This window comes from Rhinoderma darwinii, chromosome 5, assembly GCF_050947455.1.
Source record: "Rhinoderma darwinii isolate aRhiDar2 chromosome 5, aRhiDar2.hap1, whole genome shotgun sequence".
NCBI lineage: Eukaryota > Metazoa > Chordata > Amphibia > Anura > Rhinodermatidae > Rhinoderma > Rhinoderma darwinii.
The window spans coordinates 2,004,555-2,028,659 of NC_134691.1; the positions used below are offsets into that span (position 1 = coordinate 2,004,555).

At 34.9% G+C, this 24,105-nt stretch overlaps 1 protein-coding gene across 1 annotated transcript in view; it reads left to right on the plus strand.

Annotated features, from left to right (window-relative positions):
- Nucleotides 1-2,302: 2,302 nt before the first annotated feature.
- The window catches only part of LOC142652291 (ly6/PLAUR domain-containing protein 2-like), a 42,504-nt gene continuing 20,701 nt past the window's right edge, over nucleotides 2,303-24,105 (plus strand). Inside the window, exon 1 of the mRNA XM_075827942.1 lies at nucleotides 2,303-2,440. Coding sequence (XP_075684057.1) covers nucleotides 2,329-2,440 — 112 coding nt within the window. The 5' untranslated portion in view covers nucleotides 2,303-2,328. The remainder of the gene's footprint in view (nucleotides 2,441-24,105) is intronic.

Here is a 24,105-nt window from a genome sequence, read left to right on the forward strand (position 1 = left end):
ATATTCTACCACAGGATTTCCATTCAATGGAGAAGAGGTGGTAACCAAGGACTGCGCCGAGAACTGTCAACCAACTGACCCGAACGCTCTAGGAGGGAAGAAGGTCAACTGTTGCGAAACAGATCTCTGTAACAATGGGGGTCTTCCTCTTGGTGGCAATGTGGAAGAAAGCACAGACAAACCTACCACCAATGCCACCACAAATTCCACCACTAAAGCCACCACTAGGTCTGCCACCCAAGTGCCCTCTAAAACTCAAGGACCCACTAACTCAGCTTCCATGGTTTCAACACACATGACCCTCGCAATGGGTGCAGTGGTCATCAGAGGTCTTCTACAGATTTAGACATGCTCAAATCTAATATTCTAAGTTTCTTTATGGGTGATATCCAATGGGCTCATATATACAAAAATAATACATAGTGTCTTTATATGTAGGCTTAAAGGGACACTGAGCCTGTTAGTTCTCGTGGACGGGACCTTCCAATTTTAGTAGCCACATTGTAACGAGCTGGATATCAGGGGGTCGAGTATTAATATTGGCGTTTTGATTCTGTTGAGTCCAAGAAGTTCCTTGTGCCCCAGTGCTGGGTCCTGCTGGAATGGCTGGCGGCGGTCTCATGAACACCGGACTGGATCAGGGATCCTGGAAAATAAATACACATCAGTATAAATAACGACAGATTATCTTGACAATTTTTCCAACCCAACTGATTTTTTTCTGTATTTTCCCAGAGATATTACAATCAAGTGTTAATAAAGATATTCTACATGACATTCTGCCTTCAGTCCATATATGTGGGTACAGTCTACAATACATGACCATGATAATTATAACAATTATAATACCCATGACGGTATATATTACAGCAAATATTGGGTCTACCATACAAAAACCTTCCATGGTTAACACACGGGTTTGGCCCTACAAGATGTAGAGAGATCATGTCATGTATATACCAGTGGGGTAACTGGACTGCCCACCAGAGTAGCAGAGGATCCTCCCGTCGGCACAGGCCTGACACAAGAATGATTCCCAAGGTCTAGTGAAAGACAACCCCATTGGAGATGACTTTAGAACCAGTCACTTACCACTCGGTCCTTTTGTTATGGGATGATTCACAAATAAGGGTTGATTGATCTGTCCTGGGGGGACAATGATAGCAGTAAAGATTAGGATATAATTATAAAGTACGTGCACATGTCCTGTATAGCTGGAGGGCAGACCCTCAGAATTATCTCCTATGGTGGGCCCAAGAACACTGGTCCAAAACTGCACCAAGACCCATCTGCCTGGTGGTCTCACAGGCTCCTTTAACAGATAGGTTGGCATATAAAGTGGGTACTACAAAGATACAATAATATATCATAGTAGTGCACAAAAATATTTATAAGGGTAATGCTAAATGCAAACACTGGTGGTTTTCCATTAGTTTTCTGAGGCGTTAGAATCAGCATCGGGCCGCACGGTGCTGTTTTTTTATGCCTCCAATTGATTTCAATAGGAGGTTCAAGAGCGGAATCTGCCCCAAAATAGAGCAGGAAGTTTCTTTTTTCAGCCAGCAGAAAAATTCCAATTTGGAAAACGCGTCAAAATCAGAATGATAAAATACTGTGTGAACGAGGTCTAAGTATCCTATTAACCCTTTCCCGTCAATCCCTCTTTCTAATGCTTTAAATGCCGTGGTCGCTATTGGGTTAAGTGGGTGGGTTCGCATTGAGCTCGATCCCGCTCATTACAGTAAAGTGCTGGCTGTAACGTACAACCGACACCTGCGTTTTATGGAACGGGCTCAGCCCGTGAGCCTGCTCCATACATCCCCTACCCGGCTAAGACGTTAGTAGACATCATACGTCGGGAAGGGGTTAAAACATATAGCAGAGCTCCAGCCATGGACATGGGGTTACCGTCTGTAGCAGATCACATGAGGCTATAGTGGTATTGAGGGAGGAAAGGGGGACGTGCACGGAGGTGAGAAAAAGCTGGCGAGATGGATAGGCAGTATGGCCCTTTAAGGCTGCGTTCATGAACCCCCATTGGGAAACATGGAAATTTATTTACCAAAACAAAAACTGCATGCTAAACAGGAAACAAAAACGCACAGTGTGAAGACAGCCTAAGGTGAGCAGTCAGTCCGAGAGAATTGAAATAATGAGATTATATTATTTGTTGCAGAAATTGGTGCCGATTTTTGAGCCAAAGAAAGAAGTGGTCCCAAGTACTTATAGTTCCTCCTGGATCCACTTCTGGCTTTGACACAAAAATCTGCATCAAAATCTGCAACAAATATGCGAAGCGTGAATCAGGCCCAAAAATGATGGGAGGAGATGAAGATGCTGTGGCGGGTGGATTCTCTGGTTGTCATGGTCTCCTGCTTCCCATGCACCAGACGGACAGTCCAGCTTATGAACGAGTTCTCTTTTCTGCCCGGGTCTACAGGTATCTGCGGGTCTTTTTGCAGAGTCTCCTGGACACTTTCCATACAGTCTAGGGCCCTTAGTATCCTTCATCCATCCCTGCTCCAGCTACAGGTGTTCCAGAGGGGCCCAGGGAGTGTGCAGGATCATAGTCTCCGGGCACCAGTCGCTAATTTAGTCCCAGGCTTCAGGCGTCTTGGTAGGCCCCAATGTCAAAATAAGTCCAATCTGCCCAATATTGGCCTCAAACTGTTCAATGGTACCAGCAGGAAAGGAATATGATACTGGTCGCCGGATTTGTTGAAGGAGAAAGGAGGATTGTGGCACATTAGGTTGGACAATATGTAGCTTTCTCATGATCTGATTATTTTTGTCACATATTCTGTGCAAATAAATTTCTTAATATATCATTTTAGCAGTCAAAGCTCGTTTTCCAAAACAGAGCACCAAATCCCCTGCATATACATAGTTACATGATAAGATTCTGCTGCCTGCAGCCACCACTAGGGGGAGCTCACTACATACAGATATATACAGCTCCCATAGAGTTACATGATAAGATTCTGCTGCCTGCAGCCACCACTAGGGGAGCTCACTACATACAGATATATACAGCTCCCATAGAGTTACATGATAAGATTCTGCTGCCTGAAGCCACCACTAGGGGGAGCTCACTACATACAGATATATACAGCTCCCATAGAGTTACATGATAAGATTCTGCTGCCTTCAGCCACCACTAGGGGGAGCTCACTACATACAGATATATACAGCTCCCATAGAGTTACATGATTACATTCTGGTGCCTGCAGTCACCACTAGGGGGAGCTTTAGTTAGATCTTACTGCATATTTACTGTGAAATATATTTTTGGTCCCAGGTTTATTTGGCTAGACTGTGACACTTCGGATGCTGCAGACACGACTTGTTGTTCTCCACCACTGCCTTTATGATATTTCCCGGGACTGTAGTAAAATCTTCTTTATTAATTATTATTATTTGTCGTTTCTTTGTGCATATTTTCTGTGACTGAATATTTATTGGAAACAGTAGCTCGAATGTCACAGGTGAATTGGATAATTCTGGGTCTGACGCTGCGAGATGTAACCTAATAATCACCACGCGCTTCGGTATTTCAGCTATTTACTTTATTTTGCTTTGTGTCTATGATAATCCGGAGGGGAGGGCTGGACTATAAATCTGATAAATCTATCCGGCCCTTTATCCAGGGTTCTTATTACTGGCCAGGACGTCAAGATGAGAGGATTTATGATCACCTTCCTCCTGGCTGTAGCTCTGGCTATGGATGTGGGTAAGACACTGGAAATATTCTCATTCGACTGAGACATTTAATAAATTAGAAAATCTTGCGACAGACAGAAAACGATATCCAGACCCCCATACGTAAGATAATACTACTACTAATAATAATAATAGATCAAATATACGATCAGATAAAAATCAATGATCTGCTACATAATTACTCACTGATGACACAATAAGGGCATGTTCAGACGTGGAGTATTCCTGCAGACACTGTCCGCATCAATGCCGCACATAATCCGCGTTGCAGATTCTGTTGCGGCTTTGCCTAAAATGTGCAGTAATTTGTTGCGGATTAGCCGTTGCGGATTCAGGTGGAGAGTACTTCCTGCTGTCTTTTAAAACATTCCATCTCAGTCTGGCTATAGACTTCGAAACAAATAGGTCCAGCCAGAATGAAGAAATATCCTGTGTGTAAAACCAATACGCAACGCACATAACATCTGCGGATTTCATTGCAGAATTTTGAAACTCTATTGAAGTCAATGGAGAAATTCCGCATCAAGTCCGCTACACGTCCGCAACAGCCAGTGTATGCTGCGAACACCAAATTCCGCACCGCAGCCTATGGTCCGCAGCGGAGTTGTCTGCAACGTCTGCACGAAGAAAACTAAAAAGGTGTGGAAACCAATGGACAGATTATCCGCTGCGGAATTCCAGAGTCTGAATGTGCCCTAACAGATTGTGAGCATTAGATAACAGCATAATTGGATAACTGATCATAGATAGATAGATAGATAGATAGATAGATAGATAGATAGATAGATAGATAGATAGATAGATAGATAGATAGATATGAGATAGATAGATAGATAGATAGATAGATAGATAGATAGATAGATAGATAGATAGATAGATAGATAGATTGATGTTGAATGCGCCTAAGTTCTATCTTGGGTGTTCTCCTTGTGGGGGGAGGAGGAGGAGGAGTAGTAGTTCAACTATTATAGTAGTTCTTAATAATATAGTATTATTTCTAGTGGTTCCTAGTACAATAGCAGTATTCTTAGTAATTTCTAGTATTATAGTAGTATTCCTAGTAGTTCCTATTATTATAGTAGTATTCCTTGTTGTTTAGATATTTTAGTAATATTATTTCTAGTAGTTTCTAGTATTATAGAAAATATTCCCATTATTATAGTAGTATTACTAGTAGTTCCTTGTAATACAGTAGTAGTCCCAGTACAATAGTAGTATTCCTAGTAGTTCTTAGCACTATATTAGTACCCCTAGTATTATAGTGGTATTCCTAGTAGTTCCTTGTATTATAGTAGTATTCCAGTATTATAGTAATATTCCTAGTAGTTCCTAGTATTATAGTAGTATTCCCAGTATTATAGTAGTATTCCTAGTAGTTCCTAGTATTATAGTAGTATTCCTAGTAGTTCCTAGTATTATAGTAGTATTCCTAGTAGTTCCTAGTATTATAGTAGTATTCCTAGTAGTTCCTTGTATTATAGTAGTATTCCCAGTATTATAGTAGTATTCCCAGTATTATAGTAGTACTCCTAGTAGTTCCTAGTATTATAGTAGTATTCCTAGTAGTTCCTAGTATTATAGTAGTATTCCCAGTATTATAGTAGTATTCCTAGTAGTTCCTAGTATTATAGTAGTATTCCCAGTATTATAGTAGTACTCCTAGTAGTTCCTAGTATTATAGTAGTATTCCCAGTATTATAGTAGTACTCCTAGTAGTTCCTAGTATTATAGTAGTATTCCCAGTATTATAGTAGTATTCCCAGTATTATAGTAGTATTCCCAGTATAATAATAGTATTCCTAATTGTTCCTGGTATTATAGTATTATTCCCAGTATTATAGTAGTATTATAGTATTATTCCCAGTAGTTCCTAGTATTATATTAGCAGTCCTAGTAGTTCCTAGTATTATATTAGCATTCCTAGTAGTTCCTAGTATTATATTAGCAGTCCTAGTAGTTCCTAGTATTATATTAGCATTCCTAGTAGTTCCTAGTATTATAGTAGTATTCCCAGTATTATAGTAGTATTCCTAGTAGTTCCTAGTATTATAGTAGTATTCCCAGTATTATAGTAGTATTCCCAGTATAATAATAGTATTCCTAATTGTTCCTGGTATTATAGTATTATTCCCAGTATTATAGTATTATTCCCAGTAGTTCCTAGTATTATATTAGCAGTCCTAGTAGTTCCTAGTATTATATTAGCAGTCCTAGTAGTTCCTAGTATTATATTAGCATTCCTAGTAGTTCCCAGTATTATAGTAGTATTATAGTATTATTCCCAGTAGTTCCTAGTATTATATTAGCATTCCTAGTAGTTCCTAGTATTATATTAGCATTCCTAGTAGTTCCTAGTATTATATTAGCATTCCTAGTATTATAGTAGTATTCCCAGTATAATAGTAGTATTCCTAGTATTATATTAGCATTCCTAGTAGTTCCTAGTATAATAGTAGTTTTATAGTATTATAGTATTATTCCCAGTATTATAGTAGTATTATAGTATTATTCCCAGTAGTTCCTAGTATTATATTAGCAGTCCTAGTAGTTCCTAGTATTATATTAGCAGTCCCAGTAGTTCCTAGTATTATATTAGCATTCCTAGTAGTTCCTAGTATTATAGTAGTATTCCCAGTATAATAGTAGTATTCCTAGTATTATAGTAGTATTCCTAGTAGTTCCTAGTATAATAGTAGTTTTATAGTATTATAGTATTATTCCCAGTATTATAGTAGTATTATAGTATTATTCCCAGTAGTTCCTAGTATTATATTAGCATTCCTAGTATTATAGTAGTATTCCCAGTATAATAGTAGTATTCCTAGTATTATAGTAGTATTCCTAGTAGTTCCTAGTATAATAGTAGTTTTATAGTATTATAGTATTATTCCCAGTATTATAGTAGTATTATAGTATTATTCCCAGTAGTTCCTAGTATTATATTAGCAGTCCTAGTAGTTCCTAGTATTATATTAGCATTCCTAGTAGTTCCTAGTATTATAGTAGTATTCCCAGTATTATAGTAGTATTCCCAGTATAATAATAGTATTCCTAATTGTTCCTGGTATTATAGTAGTATTCCTAGTATTAGAGTAATGTTCCTAGTATTCCCAGTATAATAGTAGTATTCCCAGTATAATAGTAGTATTCCCAGTATTATAGTAGTATTCCCAGTATAATAGTAGTATTCCCAGTATTATAGTAGTATTCCCAGTATAATAGTAGTATTCTTAGTATTATAGTAGTATTCCTAGGTGTTCCTTGTATTATAGTAGTATTCCTAGGTGTTCCTTGTATTATAGTAGTATTCCTAGTATTAGAGTAATGTTCCTAGTATTCCCAGTATAATAGTAGTATTCCCAGTATTATAGTAGTATTCCCAGTATAATAGTAGTATTCTTAGTATTATAGTAGTATTCCTAAGTGTTCCTTGTATTATAGTAGTATTCCTAGTATTAGAGTAATGTTCCTAGTATTCCCAGTATTAGGCTGGGTTCACACGTGGCGGAATTTCACTTAAATTCCGCTGCGGACACTCCGCAGCGTTAATCCACAGCGGAGCCGTTTGTCCATTGACTTCCACTTTAATTTAGCAGTGTTCGTTTAGACGATGCGTAACATTCCGCTGCGGAGCATAGGCTGCGGAGCGGAATTTGGTGTCCGCAGCATGCTCTGTCTGTTGCGGAGCAGTGGCGGACTCATGGCGGAATTTCTCCATTGACTTCAATGGAGATTCTAAGTTCCGCAATGAAGTCCGCAGCTGTCATGTACATGTTATGTGTGCTGCGGATGCGTCTTGCTTTTTTGCCATGACATTTCTTCATTCTGGCTGGACCTATGTATTTCTAGGTCTACAGCCAGACTGAGGAAGTCAATGGGGCTCCTGTAATGACGGGAGCGTTGCTAGGAGACGTCTGTAAATAGTCACTGTCCAGGGTGCTGAAAGAGTTAAGCGATCGGCAGTAACTGTTTCTGCACCCTGGACAGTGACTACCGATCCCAATATACATGTATCTGTAAAAAAACATATAAGTTCATACTTACCGAGAACTCCCTGCGTCTGTCTCCAGTCCGGCCTCCCAGGATAACGTTTCAGTCTAAGTGACGGCTGCAGCCAATCACAGGCCAAGCACAGGCTGCAGCGGTCACATGGACTGGCGCGTCATCCAGGGAGGTCGGGCTGGATGCCGAAAGAGGGACGCGTCACCAAGACAACGGCCGGTAAGTATGAATTTCTGTTACTTTCACAAGGGAAAGTGCTGTCCCTTCTCTCTATCCTGCACTGATAGGGAGAAGGGAAGCACTTTTCCCGCAGTCCGCAGCAGCTAGTCCGCATCAATTTACTGCACATTTTGGGCAGATCCGCAGCCGTAATCCGCAACCCGGATTAGGTGCGGCATTGATGCGGACAGTTGCGGAGGAAATCCGCCACGTGTGGCCATGCCCTAATAGTAGTATTCCCAGTATTATAATAGTATTCCCAGTATTATAGTAGTATTCCTAGTAGTTCCTAGTATAATAGTAGTTTTATAGTATTATAGTATTATTCCCAGTATTATAGTAGTATTATAGTAGTATTCCCAGTAGTTCCTAGTATTATATTAGCAGTCCTAGTAGTTCCTAGTATTATATTAGCAGTCCTAGTAGTTCCTAGTATTATATTAGCATTCCTAGTAGTTCCTAGTATTATAGTAGTATTCCTAGTAGTTCCTAGTATTATAGTAGTATTCCTAGTATTATAGTAGTATTCCCAGTATTATAATAGTATTCCCAGTATTATAGTGGTATTCCTACTAGTTCTTTGTATTATAGTAGTATTCCCAGTAGCTCCCAGTATAATAGTAGTATTCCAGTATAATAGTATTGCCAGTATAATAGTAGTATTCCTAGTAGTAACTTGTATTATAGTAGTATTCCCAGTATAATAGTAGTATTCCTAGTAGTAACTTGTATTATAGTAGTATTCCCAGTATAATAGTAGTATTCTCAGTATAAGGCTGGATTCACACGAGCATATTACGTCCGTAATGGACGGAACGTATTTCGGCCGGAAGTCCCAGACCGAACACACTGCAGGGAGCCGGGCTCCTAGTATTATAGTTATGTACGATGCTAGGAGTCCCTGCCTCGCTGCCGGATCAGTACAGGACAGCAGTTCCAAGGAGAGGCAGGGACTCCTAGCGTCGTATAATACTGCCCCGTATATACAAGAATATAACTACTATAATACTGCTCCTATATACACGAATATAACTATATAATACTGCCCCTATATACAAGAATATAACTACTATAATACTGCTCCTATATACAAGAACATAACTACTATAATACTGCTCCTATATACAAGAATATAACTACTATAATACTGCCCCTATATACAAGAATATAACTACTATAATACTGCCCCTATATACAAGAATATAACTACTATAATACTGCCCCTATATACAGGAATATAACTACTATAATACTGCTCCTTATATACAAGAATAGAACTACTATAATACTGCCCCTATATACAAGAATATAACTACTATAATACTGCTCCTATATACACGAATATAACTATATAATACTGCCCCTATATACAAGAATATAACTACTATAATACTGCTCCTATATACAATAATATAACTACTATAATACTGCCCCTATATACAAGAATATAACTACTATAATACTGCCCCCCCATATACAAGAATATAACTACTATAATACTGCCCCTATATACAAGAATATAACTACTATAATACTGCTCCTTATATACAAGAATAGAACTACTATAATAGTACCCCCTATATACAAGAATATAACTACTATAATACTGCTCCTATATAGAAGAATATAACTACAATAATACTGCCCCTATATACAAGAATATAACTACTATAAGGGCGGGTTCACACATGGCGGAATTTCACTTAAATTCCGCTGCGGACACTCCGCAGCGTTAATCCGCAGCGGAGCCGTTTCTCCATTGACTTTCACTTTAATTTAGCAGTGTTCGTTTACACGATGCGTACAATTCCGCTGCGGAGCATAGGCTGCGGAGCGGAATTTGGTGTCCGCAGCATGCTCTGTCTGTTGCGGAGCAGTGGCGGACTGGTTGCGGACTCATGGCGGAATTTCTCCATTGACTTCAATGGAGAGTCAAAATTCCGCAATGAAGTCCGCAGATCTTATGTGTGCTGCGGAGCGTATTGTTTTTACTACCATGACATTTCTTCATTCTGGCTGGACCTATGTATTTCTAGGTCTACAGCCAGACTGAGGAAGTCAATGGGGCTCCCGTAATGACGGGAGCGTTGCTAGGAGACGTCTGTAAATAGTCACTGTCCAGGGTGCTGAAAGAGTTACGCGATCGGCAGTAACTGTTTCTGCACCCGGGACAGTGACTACCGATCTCAATATACATGTATCTGTAAAAAAAAATATAAGTTCATACTTACCGAGAACTCCCTGCGTCTGTCTCCAGTCCGGCCTCCCAGGATGACGTTTCAGTGTAAGTGACGGCTGCAGCCAATCACAGGCCAAGCACAGGCTGCAGCGGTCACATGGACTGGAGCGTCATCCAGGGAGGTCGGGCCGGATGCCGAAAGAGGGACGCGTCACCAAGACAACGGCCGGTAAGTATGAATTTCTTTGACTTTCACTAGGGAAAGTGCTGTCCCTTCTCTCTATCCTGCACTGAATAGGGAGAAGAGAAGCACTTTTCCTGCAGTCCGCAGCGGCCAGTCCGCATCAATTTTCTGCACATTTTGTGCAGATCCGCTGCAGAATCTGCAACGCAGATTCTGTGCGGCATTGATGCGGACAGTTGCGGAGGAATTCCGCCATGTGTGGTCATGCCCTAATACTGCCCTTATATACAAGAATATAACTACTATAATACTGCTCCTACATACAAGAATATAACTACTATAATACTGCCCCCTATATACAAGAATATAACTACTATAATACTGCCTCTATATACAATAATATAACTACTATAATACTGCTCCCTATATACAAGAATATAACTACTATAATACTGCTCCTATATACAAGAATATAACTACTATAATACTGCCCCTATATACAAGAATATAACTACTATAATACTGCCTCCTATATACAAGAATATAACTACTATAATACTGCCCCTATATACAAGAATATAACAACTATAATAGTGCCCCTGTATACAAGAATATAACTACTATAATACTGCTCCCTATATACAAGAATATAACTACTATAATACTGTCCTATATACAAGAATATAACTACTATAATACTGCCCCTATATACAAAAGTATAACTACTATAATACTGCTCCCTATATACAAGAATATAACTACTATAATACTGCCCCTATATACAAGAATATAACTACTATAATACTGCCTCCTATATACAAGAATATAACTACTATAATACTGCTCCTATATACAAGAATATAACTACTATAATACTGCCCCTATATACAAGAATATAACTACTATAATACTGCCTCCTATATACAAGAATATAACTACTATAATACTGCCCCCTATATACAAGAATATAACTACTATAATACTGCCCCTATATACAAGAATATAACTACTATCATACTACCCCCTATATACAAGAATATAACTACTATAATACTGCCCCTATATACAAGAATATAACTACTATAATACTGCCCCTATATACAAGAATATAACTACTATAATACTGCTCCTATATAGAAGAATATAACTACAATAATACTGCCTCTTATATACAAGAATATATCTACTATAAGGGCATGGCCCCACTTGGCGTATTTCTTCCGCAACTGTCCGCATCAATGCCGCACAGAATCTGCCCAAAATGTGCAGTAAATTGATGCGGACTGGCCGTTGCGTATTGAGGGGAAAGTACTTCCCTTCTCTTTATCAGTGCAGGATAGAGAGAAGGGACAGCACTTTCCCTAGTGAAAGTAAAAGAATTTCATACTTACTGGCCGTTGTCTTGGTGACGCGTCCCTCTTTCGGCATCCAGCCCGACCTCCCTGGATGACGCGGCAGTCCATGTGACCACTGCAGCATGTGATTGGCCTGTGATTGGCTGCAGCCTGTGATTGGCCTGTGATTGGCTGCAGCCTGTGATTGGCCTGTGATTGGCTGCAGCCGTCACTTAGATTGAAACGTCATCCTGGGAAGCCGGACTGGAGGAAGAAGCAGGGAGTTCTCGGTAAGTATGAACTTCTATTTTTTCTACAGGTTGCTGTATATTGTGATTGGTAGTCACTGTCCCGGGTGCAGAAACAGTTACTGCCGATCGCTTAACTCTTTCAGCACCCTGGACAGTGACTATTTACTGACGTCGCCTAGCAACACTCCCGTAATTACGGGAGCCCAATTGACTTCCTCAGTCTGGCTGTAGACCTAGAAATACATAGGTCCAGCCAGAATGAAGAAATGTCATGTTAAAAAACCAATACGCATCCGCAGCACACATAACATGTGCATGACAGCTGCGGACTTCATTGCGGAATTTAGAATCTCCATTAAAGTCAATGGAGAAATTCTGCAATGAGTCCGCCACTGCTCCGCAACAGACAGAGCATGCTGCGGACACCAAATTCCGCTCCGCAGCCTATGCTCCGCAGCGGAATTTTCCACCTCGTCTAAACGAACCCTACTAAAAAGAAGCGGAAGGCAATGGAGAAACGGGTCCGCTGCGGATTAACGCTGCGGAGTGTCCGCAGCGGAATTCCAGAGCAATTCCGCCACATGGGGCTTTGCCCTAATACTGCTCCTATATACAAGAATATAACTACTATAATACTGTTCCCTATATACAAGAATATAACTACTATAATAGTGCCCCCTATATGCAAGAATATAACTACTATAATACTGCCCCTATATACAAGAATATAACTACTATAATACTGCCCCATATATACAAGAATATAACTACTATAATACTGCCCCTATATACAAGAATATAACTACTATAATACTTCTCCTATATACAAGAATATAATTACTATAATACTGCCTCTATATACAAGAATATAACTACTATAATACTGCTCCCTATATACAAGAATATAACTACTATAATACTGCTCTTATATACAAGAATATAACTACTATAATACTGCCATCTATATACAAGAATATAACTACTATAATGCTGCCTCCTATATACAAGAATATAACTACTATAATACTGCTCTTATATACAAGAATATAACTACTATAATACTGCTCTTATATACAAGAATATAACTACTATAATACTGCCCTCTATATACAAGAATATAACTACTATAATACTGCCCCCTATATACAAGAATATAACTACTATAATACTGCCCCCTGTATACAAGAATATAACTACTATAATACTGCCCCCTATATACAAGAATATAACTACTATAATACTGCCCCTATATACAAGAATATAACTACTATAATACTGCCCCCTATATACAAGAATATAACTACTATAATACTGCCCCCTATATACAAGAATCTAACTACTATAATACTGCTCCTATATACAAGAATATAGCTACTATAATACTGCCCGTATATACAAGAAAATAACTACTATAATACTGCCCCTATATACAAGAATATAACTACTATAATACTGCTCCCTATATACAAGAATATAACTACTATAATACTGCTCCCTATATAAAAGAATATAACTACTATAATACTGCCCCCTATATACAAGAATATAACTACTATAAAACTGCCCCCTGTATACAAGAATATAACTACTATAATACTGCATCAATATACAAGAATATAACTACTATAATACTGCTCCTATACACATGAATATAACTACTATAATACTGCTCCCTATATACAAGAATATAACTACTATAATACTGCTCCAATATACAAGAATATAACTACTATAATACTGCTCCCTATATACAAGAATATAACTACTATAATACTGCCACCTATATACAAGAATATAACTACTATAATACTGCCCCCTATATACAAGAATATAACTACTATAATACTGCTCCTATATACAAGAATATAACTACTATAATACTGCCTTCTATATACAAGAATATAACTACTATAATACTGCTCCTATATACAAGAATATAACTACTATAATACTGCCCCCTATATACAAGAATATAACTACTATAATACTGCCCCTATATACAAGAATATAACTACTATAATACTGCCCCCTATATACAAGAATATAACAACTATAATACTGCCCTCTATATACAAGAATATAACTACTATAATACTGCCCTATATACAAGAATATAACTACTATAATACTGCTCCCTATATACAAGAATATAACTACTATTATACTGCCCCTATATACAAGAATATAAATACTATAATACTGCCCCTATATACAAGAATATAACTACTATCATACTGCGCCTATATACAAGAATATAACTACTATAATACTGCCCCTATATACAGGATAATAACTACTATAATACTGCTTCTATATATAAGAATATAACTACTATAATACTGCCCTTATATACAAGAATATAACTACTATAATACTGCCCCCTATATACAAGAATATAACTACTATAATACTGCCTCCTATATACAAGAATATAACTACTATCTTACTGCGCCTATATACAAGAATATAACTACTATAATACTGCCCCTATATACAGGAATATAACTACTATAATACTGCTTCTATATATAAGAATATAACTACTATAATACTGCCCTTATATACAAGAATATAACTACTATAATACGGTCCCCCTATATACAAGAATATAACTACTATAATACTGCCCCCTATATACAAGAATATAACTACTATAATACTGCCTCCTATATACAAGAATATAACTACTATAATACTGGCCTTAAATACAAGAATATAACTACTATAATACTACCCCTATATACAAGAATATAGCTACTATTATACTGCTCCTATATACAAGAATATAACGACTATAATACTGCTCCTATATACAAGAATATAACTACTATAATACTGCTCCTATATACAAGAATATAACTTCTATAATACTGCCCCTATATACAAGAATATAACTACTATAATACTGCCCCCTATATACAAGAATATAACTACTATAATACTGCCTTCTATATACAAGAATATAACTACTATAATACTGCTCCTATATACAAGAATATAACTACTATAATACTGCCCCCTATATACTAGAATGTAACTACTATAATACTGCCCCCCTATATACAAGAATATAACTACTATAATACTGTCCCTATATACAAGAATATAACTTCTATAATACTGCCCCTATATACAAGAATATAACTACTATAATACTGCCCCTATATACAAGAATATAACTACTATAATACTGCCCCTATATACAAGAATATAACTACTATAATACTGCCCCTATATACAAGAATATAACTACTATAATACTGTCCCCTATATACAAGAATATAACTACTATAATACGGTCCCCCTATATACAAGAATATAACTACTATAATACTACCCCCTATATACAAGAATATAACTACTATAATACTGCCCCCTATATACAAGAATATAACTACTATAATACTGCCTCCTATATACAAGAATATAACTACTATCTTACTGCGCCTATATACAAGAATATAACTACTATAATACTGCCCCTATATACAGGAATATAACTACTATAATACTACCCCTATATACAAGAATATAACTACTATAATACTGCCCCCTATATACAAGAATATAACTACTATAATACTACCCCCTATATACAAGAATATAACTACTATAATACTGCCCTCTATATACAAGAATATAACTACTATAATACTGCCTCCTATATACAAGAATATAACTACTATAATACTACCCCTATATACAAGAATATAGCTACTATTATACTGCTCCTATATACAAGAATATAACTACTATAATACTGCTCCTATATACAAGAATATAACTTCTATAATACTGCCCCTATATACAAGAATATAACTACTATAATACTGCCCCCTATATACAAGAATATAACTACTATAATACTGCCTTCTATATACAAGAATATAACTACTATAATACTGCCCCCTATATACAAGAATATAACTACTATAATACTGCCCTTATATACAGGAATATAACTACTATAATACTGCTTCTATATATAAGAATATAACTACTATAATACTGCCCTTAGATACAAGAATATAACTACTATAATACGGTCCCCCTATATACAAGAATATAACTACTATAATACTGCCCCCTATATACAAGAATACAACTACTATAATACTGCCTCCTATATACAAGAATATAACTACTATAATACTGGCCTTAAATACAAGAATATAACTACTATAATACTACCCCTATATACAAGAATATAGCTACTATTATACTGCTCCTATATACAAGAATATAACTACTATAATACTGCTCCTATATACAAGAATATAACTACTATAATACTGCTCCTATATACAAGAATATAACTTCTATAATACTGCCCCTATATACAAGAATATAACTACTATAATACTGCTCCTATATACAAGAATATAACTACTATAATGCTGCCCCTATATACAAGAATATAACTACTATAATACTGCCCCTATATACAAGAATATAACTACTATAATACTGTCCCCTATATACAAGAATATAACTACTATAATACTGCCCCTATATACAAGAATATAACTACTATAATACTGTCCCCTATATACAAGAATATAACTACTATAATACTGCCCCTATATACAAGAATATAACTACTATAATACTGCCCCTATATACAAGAATATAACTACTATAATACTGTCCCCTATATACAAGAATATAACTACTATAATACGGTCCCCCTATATACAAGAATATAACTACTATAATACTACCCCCTATATACAAGAATATAACTACTATAATACTGCCTCCTATATACAAGAATATAACTACTATAATACTGCCCTTAAATACAAGAATATAACTACTATAATACTACCCCTATATACAAGAATATAACTACTATCATACTGCGCCTATATACAAGAATATAACTACTATAATACTGCCCTTATATACAAGAATATAACTACTATAATGCGGTCCCCCTTTATACAAGAATATAACAACTATAATACTGCCCTCTATATACAACAATATAACTACTATAATACTGCCCTTAAATACAAGAATATAACTACTATAATACTACCCCTATATACAAAAATATAGCTACTATTTTACTGCTCCTATATACAAGAATATAACTACTATAATACTGCTCCTATATACAAGAATATAACTACTATAATACTGCCCCCTATATACAAGAATATAACTACTATAATACTGTCCCTATATACAAGAATATAACTACTATAATACTGCCCCTATATACAAGAATATAACTACTATAATACTGCCCCTATATACAAGAATATAATTACTATAATACTGCCCCTATATACAAGAATATAACTACTATAATACTGCCCCTATATACAAGAATATAACTTCTATAATAATGCCCCTATATACAAGAATATAACTTCTATAATACTGCCCCTATATACAAGAAAATAACTACTATAATACTGCCCCTATATACAAGAATATAACTACTATAATACTGCCCCTATATACAAGAATATAACTACTATAATACTGCCCCTATATACAAGAATATAACTACTATAATACTGTCCCCTATATACAAGAATATAACTACTATAATACTGCTCCTATATACAAGAATATAACTACTATAATACTGCCCCCTATGTACAAGAATATAACTACTATAATACTGCCTCCTATATACAAGAATATAACTACTATAATACTGCCCCTATATACAAGAATATAACTACTATAATACTGCCCCCTATATACAAGAATATAACTACTATAATACTGCCTCCTATATACAATAATATAACTACTATAATACTGCTCTCTTATACAAGAATATAACTACTATAATACTGCCCCTATATACAAGAATATAACTACTTTAATACTGCCCCCTATATACAAGAATATAACTACTATAATACTGCTCCCTATATACAAGAATATAACTACTATAATACTGCCCCTATATACAAGAGTATAACTACTATAATACTGCCCCTATATACAAGAATATAACTACTATAATACTGCCTCCTATATAGAAGAATATAACTACTATAATACTGCCCCCTATATACAAGAATATAACTACTATAATACTGCTCCTATATACAAGAATATAACTACTATAATACTGCCCCTATATACAAGAATATAATTACTATAATACTACTCCTTTATACAAGAATATAACTACTATAATACTGCTCCTATATACAAGAATATAACTACTATAATACTGCCCCTTTATACAAGAATATAACTACTATAATGCTGCCCCTATATACAAGACTATAACTACTATAATACTGCTCCTATATACCATGAATATATCTAATATAATACTGCCCCCTATATACAAGAATATAACTACTATAATACTGCCCCCTATATACAAGAATATAACTACTATAATACAGCTCCAATATACAAGAATATAACTACTATAATACTGCTCCTATATACAAGAATATATCTAATATAATACTGCCCCCTATATACAAGAATATATCTACTATAATACTGCCCCTATATACAAGAATATAACTACTATAATACTGTCCCCTATATACAAGAATATAACTACTATAATACTGCTCCTATATACAAGAATATAACTACTATAATACTGCCCCCTATGTACAAGAATATAACTACTATAATACTGCCTCCTATATACAAGAATATAACTACTATAATACTGCCCCTATATACAAGAATATAACTACTATAATACTGCCCTATATACAAGAATATAATTACTATAATACTACTCCTTTATACAAGAATATAACTACTATAATACTGCCTCCTATATAGAAGAATATAACTACTATAATACTGCCCCCTATATACAAGAATATAACTACTATAATACTGCTCCTATATACAAGAATATAACTACTATAATACTGCCCCTATATACAAGAATATAATTACTATAATACTACTCCTTTATACAAGAATATAACTACTATAATACTGCTCCTATATACAAGAATATAACTACTATAATACTGCCCCTTTATACAAGAATATAACTACTATAATGCTGCCCCTATATACAAGACTATAACTACTATAATACTGCTCCTATATACCATGAATATATCTAATATAATACTGCCCCCTATATACAAGAATATAACTACTATAATACTGCCCCCTATATACAAGAATATAACTACTATAATACAGCTCCAATATACAAGAATATAACTACTATAATACTGCTCCTATATACAAGAATATATCTAATATAATACTGCCCCCTATATACAAGAATATATCTACTATAATACTGCCCCTATATACAAGAATATAACTACTATAATACTGTCCCCTATATACAAGAATATAACTACTATAATACTGCTCCTATATACAAGAATATAACTACTATAATACTGCCCCCTATGTACAAGAATATAACTACTATAATACTGCCTCCTATATACAAGAATATAACTACTATAATACTGCCCCTATATACAAGAATATAACTACTATAATACTGCCCTATATACAAGAATATAATTACTATAATACTACTCCTTTATACAAGAATATAACTACTATAATACTGCTCCTATATACAAGAATATAACTACTATAATACTGCCCCTTTATACAAGAATATAACTACTATAATGCTGCCCCTATATACAAGACTATAACTACTATAATACTGCTCCTATATACCATGAATATAGCTAATATAATACTGCCCCCTATATACAAGAATATAACTACTATAATACTGCCCCTATATACAAGAATATAACTACTATAATACAGCTCCAATATACAAGAATATAACTACTATAATACTGCTCCTATATACAAGAATATAACTACTATAATACTGTCCCTATATACAAGAATATAACTTCTATAATACTGCCCCTATATACAAGAATATAACTACTATAATACTGCCTCCTATATACAAGAATATAACTACTATAATACTGCTCCTATATACAAGAATATATCTAATATAATACTGCCCCCTATATACAAGAATATATCTACTATAATACTGCCCCTATATACAAGAATATAACTACTATAATACAGCTCCAATATACAAGAATATAACTACTATAATACTGCTCCTATATACAAGAATATAACTACTATAATACTGCCCCTATATACAAGAATATAACTACTATAATACAGCTCCAATATACAAGAATATAACTACTATAATACAGCTCCAATATACAAGAATATAACTACTATAATACTGCCCCTATATACAAGAATATAACTACTATAATACAGCTCCAATATACAAGAATATAACTACTATAATACAGCTCCTATATACAAGAATATAACTACTATAATACAGCTCCAATATACAAGAATATAACTACTATAATACAGCTCCAATATACAAGAATATAACTACTATAATACAGCTCCAATATACAAGAATATAACTACTATAATACTGCCCCTATATACAAGAATATAACTACTATAATACTGCTCCTATATACAAGAATATAACTACTATAATACTGCCCCTATATACAAGAATATAACTACTATAATACAGCTCCAATATACAAGAATATAACTACTATAATACAGCTCCAATATACAAAAATATAACTACTATAATACTGCCTCCTATATAGAAGAATATAACTACTATAATACTGCCCCCTATATACAAGAATATAACTACTATAATACTGCCCCTATATACAAGAATATAACTACTATAATACTGCCCCCTATGTACAAGAATATAACTACTATAATACTGCCCCCTATATCCAAGAATATAACTACTATAATACTGCTCCTATATACAAGAATATAACTACTATAATACTGTCCCTATATACAAGAATATAACTTCTATAATACTGCCCCTATATACAAGAATATAACTACTATAATATAGCTCCAATATACAAGAATATAACTACTATAATACAGCTCCAATATACAACAATATAACTACTATAATACTGCCCCATATATACAAGAATATAACTACTATAATACTGCCCATATATACAAGAATATAACTACTATAATACAGCTCCAATATACAAGAATATAACTACTATAATACAGCTCCAATATACAAGAATATAACTACTATAATACTGCCCCATATATATAAGAATATAACTACTATAATACTGCTCCTATATACAAGAATATAACTACTATAATACTGCCCCTATATACAAGAATATAACTACTATAATACTGCCTCCTATATAGAAGAATATAACTACTATAATACTGCCCCCTATATACAAGAATATAACTACTATAATACTGCTCCTATATACAAGAATATAACTACTATAATACTGCCCCTATATACAAGAATATAATTACTATAATACTACTCCTTTATACAAGAATATAACTACTATAATGCTGCCCCTATATACAAGACTATAACTACTATAATACTGCTCCTATATACCATGAATATATCTAATATAATACTGCCCCCTATATACAAGAATATAACTACTATAATACTGCCCCCTATATACAAGAATATAACTACTATAATACAGCTCCAATATACAAGAATATAACTACTATAATACTGCCTCCTATATACAAGAATATAACTACTATAATACTGCTCCTATATACAAGAATATATCTAATATAATACTGCCCCCTATATACAAGAATATATCTACTATAATACTGCCCCTATATACAAGAATATAACTACTATAATACTGTCCCCTATATACAAGAATATAACTACTATAATACTGCTCCTATATACAAGAATATAACTACTATAATACTGCCCCCTATGTACAAGAATATAACTACTATAATACTGCCTCCTATATACAAGAATATAACTACTATAATACTGCCCCTATATACAAGAATATAACTACTATAATACTGCCCCTATATACAAGAATATAATTACTATAATACTACTCCTTTATACAAGAATATAACTACTATAATACTGCTCCTATATACAAGAATATAACTACTATAATACTGCCCCTTTATACAAGAATATAACTACTATAATGCTGCCCCTATATACAAGACTATAACTACTATAATACTGCTCCTATATACCATGAATATATCTAATATAATACTGCCCCCTATATACAAGAATATAACTACTATAATACTGCCCCTATATACAAGAATATAACTACTATAATACAGCTCCAATATACAAGAATATAACTACTATAATACTGCTCCTATATACAAGAATATAACTACTATAATACTGTCCCTATATACAAGAATATAACTTCTATAATACTGCCCCTATATACAAGAATATAACTACTATAATACTGCCTCCTATATACAAGAATATAACTACTATAATACTGCTCCTATATACAAGAATATATCTAATATAATACTGCCCCCTATATACAAGAATATATCTACTATAATACTGCCCCTATATACAAGAATATAACTACTATAATACAGCTCCAATATACAAGAATATAACTACTATAATACTGCTCCTATATACAAGAATATAACTACTATAATACTGCCCCTATATACAAGAATATAACTACTATAATACAGCTCCAATATACAAGAATATAACTACTATAATACAGCTCCAATATACAAGAATATAACTACTATAATACTGCCCCTATATACAAGAATATAACTACTATAATACAGCTCCAATATACAAGAATATAACTACTATAATACAGCTCCTATATACAAGAATATAACTACTATAATACAGCTCCAATATACAAGAATATAACTACTATTATACTGCTCCAATATACAAGAATATAACTACTATAATACAGCTCCAATATACAAGAATATAACTACTATAATACAGCTCCAATATACAAGAATATAACTACTATAATACTGCTCCTATATACAAGAATATATCTAATATAATACTGCCCCCTATATACAAGAATATATCTACTATAATACTGCCCCTATATACAAGAATATAACTACTATAATACAGCTCCAATATACAAGAATATAACTACTATAAGGGCGGGTTCACACATGGCGGAATTCCACTTAAATTCCGCTGCGGACACTCCGCAGCGTTAATCCGCAGCGGAGCCGTTTCTCCATTGACTTTCACTTTAATTTAGCAGTGTTCGTTTACACGATGCGTACAATTCCGCTGCGGAGCATAGGCTGCGGAGCGGAATTTGGTGTCCGCAGCATGCTCTGTCTGTTGCGGAGCAGTGGCGGACTCATGGCGGAATTTCTCCATTGACTTCAATGGAGATTCTAAGTTCCGCAATGAAGTCCGCAGCTGTCATGCACATGTCATGTGTGCTGCGGATGCGTCTTGCTTTTTTAACTTGACATTTCTTCATTCTGGCTGGACCTAGGTATTTCTAGGTCTACAGCCAGACTGAGGAAGTCAATGGGGCTCCCGTAATGACGGGAGCGTTGCTAGGAGACGTCTGTAAATAGTCACTGTCCAGGGTGCTGAAAGAGTTAAGCGATCGGCAGTAACTGTTTCTGCACCCGGGACAGTGACTACCGATCCCAATATACATGTATCTGTAAAAAAACATATAAGTTCATACTTACCGAGAACTCCCTTCGTCTGTCTCCAGTCCGGCCTCCCAGGATGACGTTTCAGTGTAAGTGACGGCTGCAGCCAATCACAGGCCAAGCACAGGCTGCAGCGGTCACATGGACTGGCGCGTCATCCAGGGAGGTCGGGCTGGATGCCGAAAGAGGGACGCGTCACCAAGACAACGGCCGGTAAGTATGAAAATCGTTTACTTTCACTAGGGAAAGTGCTGTCCCTTCTCTCTATCCTGCACTGATAGGGAGAAGGGAAGCACTTTTCCCGCAGTCTGCAGCAGCTAGTCCGCATCAATGTACTGCACATTTTGTGCAGATCCGCTGCAGAATCTGCAACGCAGATTCTGTGCGGCATCGATGCGGACAGTTGCGGAGGAATTCCGCCATGTGTGGTCATGCCCTAATACTGCTCCTATATACAAGAATATAACTACTATAATACTGCCCCTATATACAAGAATATAACTACTATAATACAGCTCCAATATACAAGAATATAACTACTATAATACAGCTCCAATATACAAGAATATAACTACTATAATACTGCCCCTATATACAAGAATATAACTACTATAATACAGCTCCAATATACAAGAATATAACTACTATAATACAGCTCCTATATACAAGAATATAACTACTATAATACAGCTCCAA